At 41.4% G+C, this 10,753-nt stretch overlaps 1 protein-coding gene across 1 annotated transcript; it reads right to left on the bottom strand.

Annotated features, from left to right (window-relative positions):
- Window positions 1-2,022: 2,022 nt before the first annotated feature.
- Window positions 2,023-9,205, bottom strand: slc25a33 (solute carrier family 25 member 33). Its single transcript, XM_085781789.1, has 7 exons — window positions 8,993-9,205; window positions 6,897-7,079; window positions 5,381-5,458; window positions 4,207-4,307; window positions 3,940-4,006; window positions 3,000-3,280; window positions 2,023-2,892 (listed from the first exon to the last, which is right to left on the bottom strand). The coding sequence occupies exons 1-7, from the start codon at window positions 9,031-9,033 to the stop codon at window positions 2,693-2,695; spliced, it is 951 nt and encodes a 316-aa protein (XP_085637915.1). The 5' UTR covers window positions 9,034-9,205; the 3' UTR covers window positions 2,023-2,692.
- Window positions 9,206-10,753: the final 1,548 nt, after the last annotated feature.

Below are 10,753 nucleotides of genomic sequence, written 5' to 3'. Positions count from 1 at the left end.
AGTCACTGACTTAACAATACAAACATTTATACACATACATTCTCAAACAAGGGAGCACAGTGTGCAGCAAATAGGGAATAAAAAAAAGAAATATGCAATAAGCCAGAGTAAAAACCAACTTAAAGGAAAATCAAAAGGCCCAAGGTGTATTGCACAGGTTTGTTGCTCTGAACTAGAGTAAAGTGACTAAGTATTGCACATGGGAAACCTACTTTGTATTCAGCAGCTTAATGGGGATGAGGGGATGAACAACCCAGAGTTACGGTTTGTCTTCCTGGGTGGGGGCAGGTAACGCCGACCAGACGGCATGAGAGTGAATTCTTTGGACAGAGCATGATTGCTGTTGATGATACTGCTACAGCTGACGGCTCTGCCTCTCACTTCACCAGAATGTCCAAAACAAGCTGGGAAGGTCTTGTGTAGTGTTTCTCATGACTTATTTGTTGTCAGTAACAGAAACTAAATGCTATGTAGTTATTTATCTTTGTTTGTAGGTTGTTGTTTTGTTTTTGTTGACTGGGTGGTGGGCTGTAGGGTGTGGAATCTGTTTAGTTGAGCCCCCAAACGTACAGGGATAAGCTCAATGACTGAGTGATTCAAAGTCCTCTGTGTTCAGGAGGAATGAGGTGCGCCCAAAATGTGGTTCAGTTAAGAGGAACCTGTCTCGTTAATCAACAATGAGCAAGTGATCGTCTATTTGTGCTGTCAAAGTGTGTTTACATACTCTAGATTTAGTTCATGGGAAATCTGCAACACCTTGTTTTGTGGAAAATGCATTTCAAATAGAGCAGAAGCTTATATATAATATGCTCAAGTGGATCAGGGTCATAAAGGCCTAATCACATCCACTGTGGGTATACAAAAGAGACACCATGTATTCATTTCAAAGAGGGTACAGTATCACTTTATTGTAGATATGACCATTCAGAAATTTGAAACCAACGCAATACATGTCACTCCTTTTGAAAAGCCTCTGGTCATGGGCTGTGCTTCCTTGTTAGGGAGGGCAACGTGGGAATGAACCAAAACCAAGCAGGAGGAAAATGTTTTTGCTGATTCACGTCTGACTACTCAAATGGTTTAAAGTGACCTACAAAATAAATATCCCAAGGATTATTTTCCCTTTCATATCATTATGAGGTCACGAATGACGTGGCTTTTCAGTGACCCAGGATGGCCTTTTTAACGACTTCCTGTCTTACGATCAAATATGTTGACAGACATACACCACCATTCGTACTCATGTCCTTAAGGGCCAGTGAAAACAATGGATAAAACAAATTCAGCAAAATTCTGAAGAAATCCTGAAAACCTGCTTCAGTCAGCAACAAAGCTGTAGTTTGGGAGATTTATTTTCCATTTGAGATATAAGCTCAGAAATATGATGCCAATGTGGCTCAAAAACAAGAGTCAAGAGTACTGAAAATGACCAAATCAGAGTGTGGACCCCAGTCTAATCCAGAGGACTTTAACTTGTCCTGTCTGTGATACAAGAGCCCCTTGATAAAAAAAATAAAAATAAGTGTGCAATGCTTATATTTTATATTTGTGCTATCTGTCCTAATTTAGTCTGACTTTGGCACCAACCTTTCATGCTGAGCACGGTCATGAAATACTAACTTGTTTGAAAACATGAAGGCAGGAAAAGTCAAAGAAGGACACAGTGGAAGACATCACAGATCTGTTAGTGTAGATGAGGCAGTATTGAGAAAATGACAGTATAAGAAGGAAATGATTTGAAAACACCTTGAAATAACATGGGTAGCAAAAGAGAACCTTTACTCCACACTGTGGGCATTAAATTAAATTCATAAGCCTTAAAGGAAGGAATAAATAAATTCCAGGAAGCTGCCCGAAGACATTTTTTAACCAAAGTTCCTTGTATGACTTTTAGGTGTGGTTTTCATTTAAGTCATTACTGGTTTCTACAACACTCTCACACATACGCTCTTGTTCTTGCTACATGCTGAGGCTAGATTTCTGAATTGAAATGTCAGTATTAAGGCCAACAACCAACTCATGTAGTTTCTTGATGCAGTTTATTGAGCCACTGGTCAAAACAGCATCCAAGTTCTTATATTGTAAAAGGTGACCATCTTTTTCACAAAGAAAATACACATAAGTCTGTATATATGTGTATATATAGATATATATTAATGAAAAATATGATGAATTTCTCTGTAATTCCAACTTCAAAACCAGAACATTATTTTCGTGAAACAGAAATCTCAAAATGGTCTGTGCTCTCTACACTGCAATGGACAGCAGCTCTACTCGCACGTCATCTGGATAGCCTCCCTTTGATGACTAAATGAGTCGACTTGTACAGTCATGTGTGATGGTACATTTACCACTGATAAAAAGAAACAAACATCTTCATAAAATAACAAAACATAAAATAACTTAGTTAACTTAACACTAGTCCTCTAAGAAGATGACCTTTTCACAGGTTTGGAGTTTCAATGAGTACCGCGACTTCTTGAATTATGTTTGATAAACTCCTAACAATCAAGCGTTCAATAAAATAATCTATTTTGCTCTTTGGATAACAGTACAACCTGCTTCAGTTCCACCATAAAAGTCTCTGTAGCACCACATCAAAATATGTACAGTATGTGTTGCATTTTCAAAAGTCTCTTGCCCAGTGTGTCTTAGGCTTTGTGTAGAAAAACACAGACTTTCAAGCATGTCTTCATTTGGAGTCTCCCAGCAGATGGACAATGAGTTCATAAGTGGAGAGGACGATGGCTGTGTTAGGGATTTGTCTAATTAGCTGTGGAATGAGTCCTCTATAAAAAGCTGCATAACCTTCCTCCACCGCTATTAACCTCCCTGTCTGGAAGAAATACTTGTACTTGCTGCCTTCCTCGCGCAGCCTCGTCCGTATGACCTCTGCAGACACAAACACAAAAAAATATTAGTCATGCAAGTAAACAGAAACACTTCTCTCGGATACTTGGTTGTATAAAAATAAAACCAACAACAATGCAAGTGTTTACCGTGTGGATAGGCAATGCAGGATGCACAACCCTTCGAAAAAGCAGCTGCCATCATCAAACGCAGGAAGTCTGATGCTCCTTTCTCATTTTCGCCATTTGGCGAGGCAAATTGGCTCTTGGCGAGGTGTTTCTTTAGTGTCTCATAGATGAGGAAGCAGATCATGGTCTCCGAGATGCCAGCATAAGATGCAGTCAGGCCTCGGTAGAAGCCCCGGATCCCTTCTGTTTTGTAAACATAGCGTGCACACTGCAGTGCGTTCATCTTTTTCTCTCCTCTGGCCCTGAAAGATCAGACAAGTCAGACGCATCAGTACCAAAATAAAAATTACATCACAAGAAGCAGTGCAACTATTTAAATCTATGAAATGTCAAAAATAGTGATTGTCTATCACAAGGTCCTGGAGTCAAATAAGTCAGGTCCTAAAATAAAATCTATGAAAAGCAGACTGCAGAAACTTTTGACCAGAAAAGCAAACAACGTCCTACATCTATTTCCTTATTTGGTTAAATGAGTAACTACAAACCTACAGTAATCTTGTTTGAAATCTTTCACTCCTTTTTCAGCCTTCATTCATAAAAGGCACCATTTTGTGTTGCAGGACAGGTGCTCTTATAAGACTCGTTCCAGTGACCTCACATGATACTACTACCCTGTACTCGATAATGTAAATATAGACTCTTCTTCTGGACGCAGGACAGTGCGTCAGCACTGTGTATTTATGGCGCCAGGTCACACGCTCAGCCTCACGTACTGCGTAACCCAAGGACGGCACTGTGAAGGCGGGCTCTGTTAAAGGTTCCTGTCAAAGGTCACATTAAGTGAAATACCTTTGCGCCATCAGAGTCATGGAAATAAGTCAGATTGTTTTCCACTGCAGTTTATCTCAAGCTAAAACATACAAGCTCACACAGGGTTAGGTGGAAGAAAAAGTGTACTCACTTTTTCTCCAGCTGCATTCTGGTCTTGACCATCCAGATGGGGTTCATCAGGGAGTTAGTAACAAACGCTGAGGACAAGACATAAAACCATGATATAGTTTTAAACATGGTAAGGAGATCATTATCCCTGCTGTGTAGAGAAAGTACTGTATGAGCAGTGTCAATGCCTAAATAAATATAACCTTTTATGAAGTCAATAGTGTTCTTTTTAGAGGCTTCAGAAGGCCTTAAATTGGTAGAGTGTTGTTTTATGCATCAATCGGCTCACCTGCAACACCAGCAGAGGACATGTGCACCACTCCACTGTTAGGGACGAACAGCCCATTGAACATTTCTTTAGATCTGGAGTATGCAGCAAAGTAAATGGCTCTGAAACACAGGGAACAAACTGGTAAGACCTCAACACAGAAGCAGCTGTAAAGATTAACACAAAGTGCTTGAATATGAATGCATTTTTTGAATATGCGAATGTGGTTCTTTAACAGCTGTGCAATTATGTAAATGATTCCATTTGAGCTAGAGTGAGCTTTTGACTGAGTGTATCCAGAGCAGTCTGCTCACTGCATGGTTTCTGGAACAAACTGTCACTGCACTAGAATAGGCTGAATAAGCACTGGGCACCACAGATACCCACAGAGCGACTCTGAATGTGAGCCTGCCCAAGTTGGCCGGTGGAATTACTGAGCTAAGGCTGATGCGGCTACTCATTAACGATCGGCAAAGTATAACCCATGACCCCTCTCAGATTAACAAAGTTTCATGGTTTTGTAACACATGAATTTTGGACTGGCAATTTTATGGATATATAGCTGTTATTGTTTAATGAGTGAAAGGCAGAACTTCGCCCTCTACACTCATGGTAGACAATCTGCTGATGCAAACCATAATTGGAGGGTGAAAGTGAAACCTTACAAAGCTATAAGACTCAAGTCATCCAGTGACCTTTTGTAAAAAGTGCTACACACAGATTCAACTAGATCATCATCTCTTCACTTCACAAAGTCTGTGAAACTTTGCATATAGCCTCTCATTTGTCCTCGTCTCATTTGTCACGAGTTAAGTCAATTAAATGCAAACGTGAGGCCGACACATGTTGATAGACAGCAGCCTAAACAAACCAGGCAGCTGGCTCGCAGAGAGGTCAGGAAGGGCTTGGCCACAGCAACAGTTTCCTGTTTATACTGCCTCTTAATGCTTTCAGCCATTCAAGAAAAAAATATAAACAGCTTCCTCCTTTTTGTTTTTGTTCAAGTCCGTCTTTTCGTCTGTATCGTTAGCCGTCTTTTAATAATTTTGTTTGATTGTTAACTTATGTTGCACTTCACAGGTATCATTAACTCTGACTCTGTTAAACAAAGCAGCAGGAGGTAAGAATAGTGGAGGGCAACTTTGATGCATTGGAGCAACCTGTGTGTGTGGTGAAGACACTGTTTTCACTGTACCTTGAGGGGGCCACACCAACAAGGTTCGGCCCCAGACCACGGAAAAGTGATCTTGGTCCCTCTTTTTCAAGAATTGATCTGAAATAAAATCAAAGAGCCAGACACCATTAAACATCAATTAAAAAAAAAGAAATAAACAACAGGCTTTAATTCAAATACATTCACTGTAAATCTCAAACTGTTTCTACATTTGTTACAGCAAATGTCAGTAGGATTATCCCCAGTTCTATTAAGGGTATGAGTGTGAGAGCTCAAGCCTGCAACTATCCAGAGTGTTTCATCAGTCCTGTTCACATGAGCTGGTTTTGCTTAGGTTTCTACACTAAACCCTGTGCCCTCCTCAGTGCCGGGCTTGTCACGTCAGCCACATCCGCAGTGATTTTAACTCTTTGCAGGCAGTGACCTTCGTTCTCCAGATGACTGTCCAGTCTGCCTGGGGCCAAGCAGAGGGGTACTTTACAACTGAAATATGTGCTTCTGCTCTCCCAGCAACCTCTCTGAAAATGACTGTCTCTTCTCAGAACAAAACAGTGTCCAATTACCCTAGCCCCTGTGACCGGAGAAAAGGTTTAAAAGGTCTGTAATGAATTTCTTGGGCAATTTACACAAACATAAGCCTGCAAATGCAAAGAAAACACTTTAACAGGTCTGAAAAAATCAATTTGTACCAGCTAAAGTAAGCTAAAAATCTAGCGAAAGAGCTGACCTGACAAGGAAATATTTGTTCTCCTGAGACAAAAATTTATCTCGAGGCATATGTAGCTTTGACAGCCTCAGCTGTAGTAGACAGTCCAGACCAGTTCAGTCTGTTGCCTACGTCGGTCTTATGAGACTGAGTGTAATATAACACTGACACAGCACCCTGTTTAAAGCCTCCCCTCCCTCGTCTTGGCCCACTGGGGCTCTTTCTATTCTTCCCCAAACTAAGCAGAATCATAAAAGAGCTATGGATGTGCAGTGCTCATCGCACAAAAAAAACCTCTCTCAAACTTAAAGCCTCGTGTGAGAGCGTGGTTTGTCACCCCTAACAGCTGGTTAAGGACACTGAATGCAAGCAGGATAGTGTGCACTTAAGCTCCACTTCATGTAGGACAGGATTAGAGGCTTTCATTTTAAGACTATGACAGCAGAAAAAAAGACAGTCTCTTCAAAGCATTTGTACAAACTAAAATCACAAGAACTGCACAGGAGTTAGTTATACAACTACATCAAAACACACCAAGCACAGATCTTCAGGCAAACCTATCACGTAAACAGCAGACAAGCCCCAACACTAAGGTAACTTAGTGTGTGAATGAGTTGTGTCACAGCTATTTCCCCAGGTAATAATCAGCAGGTAGTAATTATGCCTTTCCCTACGTGGCAATCTAGATAAACAACAACATGCACCAGCTGTGGGAAGGAAGCACTTCGCTCTTGTTTGGCAATGGAAAAATACAAAAGTCTCAGGGGACAACCCAAAAAACCTGTTGCGGATTTGTTTTTTGCCACACAACACCACAAACAAGTGTCTCACCGTAGGACCTGCAGAAGCCCAGGCGTAACAGTACCCGTACTACCCGGACGGATAACCCCAGTGCCACTTAGGGTGCCCAGCTGAACCTGGAAGACGGGCCGAAGGGTGAGGCCAGAGGACTGTAACCGTGTCTTCAACACCTCCAGGGGGCAGGTCACGATGGCTCCCACCGTACCACTACACCTGCAAAAAGATTACACAATAATTAGGATAAATAAGCATAAGCAATATCCTACTGGTCAATACATGTGTTGCTCATTGACAGGAAAATGATCAACAGAATGCTGTGGTCCTCTTATTTGAAAAGTTACTCATGATGAGCCTTGACTGGTGAGACATTGTTCAATCATAACACCACTGTGGAGGCTCTGGCCAAGTGCAATGAACTATTCTGGTCAAAGACCACTGTCCCTCCTCTGCAGTGGAAATGTTCTGAGTTAACCCAACACAGCTGGTGCACGGTGTTTTCCAGCTCAGATATTCTAATTGCATTTAGAAAGACTTGTTTGCCTGAGGAAAGACCGTCTAGTCGTCCAGGTTCAGCAAATAAGTCAATTAATTCACATTTTTAAAACTCTCACAGGTACATTGCTTATTAACTGTGCCTACAACCTTGTCGGTGACAAGCTTAGAAGTCTGGAACAGATTAGACTAAGCCTCTGTACTGTGTCATGTCTGAAGGACAGATCAAACATCTTAGAAAGTAACACCTGACCTAAATGTCATGTCCTTAAACTAATCATTTGCTTCCATCCGCCACTATCTGATTGTTAGAAATTACACTAAATTAGCTATTCCATATTACATAACTTACTCTGACAAACAAACACATCAATTATGGTGAAAAAAAATGTGTTGTGGGGTTGTGGTGGGCATGACCACTGCCCACACAGATAAGCAATCTTAGGCAATGGATGCTTGTGTGAGCCCTCTGAAAATAACAGGGATGTGTAAATCTCCAATGCATACAATAAGTATTTATCCAGTTGAGCATACTATCTCACACCAAGCTCAGCTGGTTTTCCAAATAACCAATACTGCAGAGATAAAAGCCAAAATGCCCCCTTTAATTTCTACATACTACATATCAGTAAAACAGTGGTGAACATTCCTGTGACAATTTTATACATTTGACTGATGTTGTATTTAACAGAAGAAGAAAAAAATCACGTGTTCACGTCACATGTTTCACACACGAAGCTAAAATTGGCCTGGCCATAATAACATTTCAAGGGTAAAATGGCGTCATTTTTAAGGACCCACTGTTGTTTTAATGTGACCTTACCGGCCACCGGGTGCACCCAGCTCGCAATGATAGCTCCCCCCGCCTCCATGACATTACTTGGGGTTTACAAATGCTATTCTTCTGCCAGTTGTTGGCATCGGTACATGGAGCTGCTTGCTGGCAGCAGTGTTACATAACATGTACAGACCATCAGTGAGCCCACGGGGGCTGACTGCGCCACGTACAGCCGTGACGGCGGTGGGACACTCGTCTTACCACCACCGACCCACGGTCTCCAGTTACACATTACCCGCAGTTTTCATATCGTGTATTAATCAGATTATCATACTGTTATTCGCTGTGTGAACTGGGTTTAAATAAGCAGCTAAATTTGATGATATCTCGCTGGCTAACGGTAACAACGGAGCGATAGCAAAACTTCCGCACCAGTGTAACGCGAGTTTATGTTAGCGGCTCCACCGAAACAAACGATGTTGCTGGGTGCTTCGTTGTCGGTGACAGCGTTGGCTATGTTGTTAGTTTAAGGTGTAAAATATTGACATAGATAACTGTACGAAAAAAGGACCGCTGTTGAGGAATGTTGTGAAAAGAACAAATCAAAAACGTCGTGCTAATTGCTAACACGAGCTAGCTCGCCTTTATGTATTTTAGCATGTTAGCTGGCGGGTCCGTGAACTGTGAATTAAAGAGCGAATTCTCCTTTGTTTCACATAGGGTTTTCCACGGACGACACACGCCAGCGTGGGCAAGGCTCATGGCAAGGCTAGAGTCACGTTTTCGTGTTACATCAGCCTTTTTTTTAATCAACTACATGTATCCGGTTTGAAGCGGTGTCGTTAACGTGACTTACCCCCCGGCGAAGAGATGTAGCAGCGTGTCCTTCTGTGCCATCTTTCTCTTCTTTTAAACAGCCACCATACTAATTTTTTTTTTAATGTGTCTGTTAAAATCGCCCGCGAAGTGAATTAACAGAGCCTCAATGATGTGTTCCCAGTGTGCTGCTGTGTTTCGTCCGCTCGTCCGTCCGTGCCGCAGCCTCGGTAACCGGCTCGGGAGGCTGTCAGTGCGGGGCGGAGCCGCGCGGCGCCTGAAGAGAGGCTCGGTGACGTCAGTGGGACGGACGGGGGTGTTGTCCGTGACGTGGGCCCATGTGCGCTTCACCTGCTGTCTTTTAACTTATTTCAACGTGTTACACAACAACTTCTGTAACCCACAACAAACAGAAGTCCCAAAAACAACACTGTGAACTTCAGTGTCCCTCCTGACCTTCACCATTTTCAATATGAAATGGAAGAATTTAATGATTTACACAACCCACGATTTAAAATGCAACTTGGTTGTACAGTATGAGCAAGGTTGAAGTTGTATATCGTTTTTTCCCCCATGTTATTTCTGCCTATTCTGATTAAATACAAAAATTGTTATTATTTTTGCACCATTTCATTTGAATGACAATATCATCTCTTCAGAGACACTATTGTGCACCATGATGCTTTGGGATGCAGTAGCCTATTGTGTTAATTAATTGTAAAGTTAAATACTTTTCCCACTGCAGCTACAAAGGAATATAATCATATAGTAGGTGGTTTTAAAAATGGGTAATCTTTAATGTGGAATGCCATAAAAATGACATGTATCTTCATTCTTTTAACTGCATATTAAGGACAAGGTAGTCCATGCTGCTCAAATATCAAGTGTCCATGTGTGTCATGTGATGCAAAGGTCATAGCTACCACGATGGTACATTTAGATCCGCATGCTTATCCAATAGTAGTTATATAATACAAATTAACCCTTGCCTTATTATTGCTATTATTGCTCTCTTCCAATTCTGATAAGATAAATTAAAAGATCAACAACCCAATCTTCTTCTACAGGAAGCCCACAAGAAAACAAAGACCTTTATTATAACTGGAGATAAACATGACACCATGACTGCTAGCTGTGCCCTAACGAACACGTGATATTATGGTATGTGCTGCCCACCAATGAGTGGTGTGTAATAAAAGTTGGAATGTAAACCCTGCTGTCACCCTGAGGATATCTAAGCTTCAGAGAAATAAGTTACTCAGTCACCTTGATAACAGCCTGTTTGTCTTTATGTCTGGAAAAAAACATGTATGTGTTGAAACCTGTCAAACCAGTAGAGCTTGAGTTCAACCAATCTGTAATCATAACAACATGTTTTTCATCCTCTGTTCACAATTAACATTTGTTCTGTTCTCGACAGTAAATATTGATAACACTCTCTTCAGGTTGTTCCAGTGTGTTTACTCCTTTACCGTGTGTGGGAATATGTAGAGTAACACATTATTTAACATGGTTTGGATCTCACAATTGCCAATATGAAAAGTCTAGTGCAAGCCTCTGTCAGTGAACCCGCATCTGAGGTGGGTTGAGTTAAATTCATGCAAACATAGTGTACTGACGTATTGTCAGTAGTGTTCTACAGTAGTAGAAGTAATTTTTCTCAACTTAAGTACAATATTGAGAAACTTGTACCATACAGTCCATCCACCCGTTCTGTGCAGGGTCATGGAGGAGGCTGGAGCCAGTCTCAGCTGACAGGGCAGTACAGGTCACCAGTCTACGGGCCAATCTCACAGAATTT

The sequence above is a fragment of the Trachurus japonicus genome, chromosome 7 (genome assembly GCF_045865225.1).
Source record: "Trachurus japonicus isolate A0001 chromosome 7, Traja_1.0".
NCBI lineage: Eukaryota > Metazoa > Chordata > Actinopteri > Carangiformes > Carangidae > Trachurus > Trachurus japonicus.
This window is presented reverse-complemented; position numbering and strand designations above follow the sequence as displayed.

What these genes read in the sequence shown, in the direction of transcription:
- slc25a33 (XM_085781789.1), bottom strand. Translation starts at nt 9,033, where the DNA reads ATGGCACAGAAGGACACGCTGCTACATCTCTTCGCCGGGGG. An exon ending in CTACATCTCTTCGCCGGGGG is followed by an intron (nt 7,080 to 8,992) that starts GTAAGTCACGTT and finishes ATCTTTTTGCAG; the next exon opens with GTGTAGTGGTACGGTGGGAG. An exon ending in AGAATGCAGCTGGAGAAAAA is followed by an intron (nt 3,281 to 3,939) that starts GTGAGTACACTT and finishes CTGATCTTTCAG; the next exon opens with GGCCAGAGGAGAGAAAAAGA.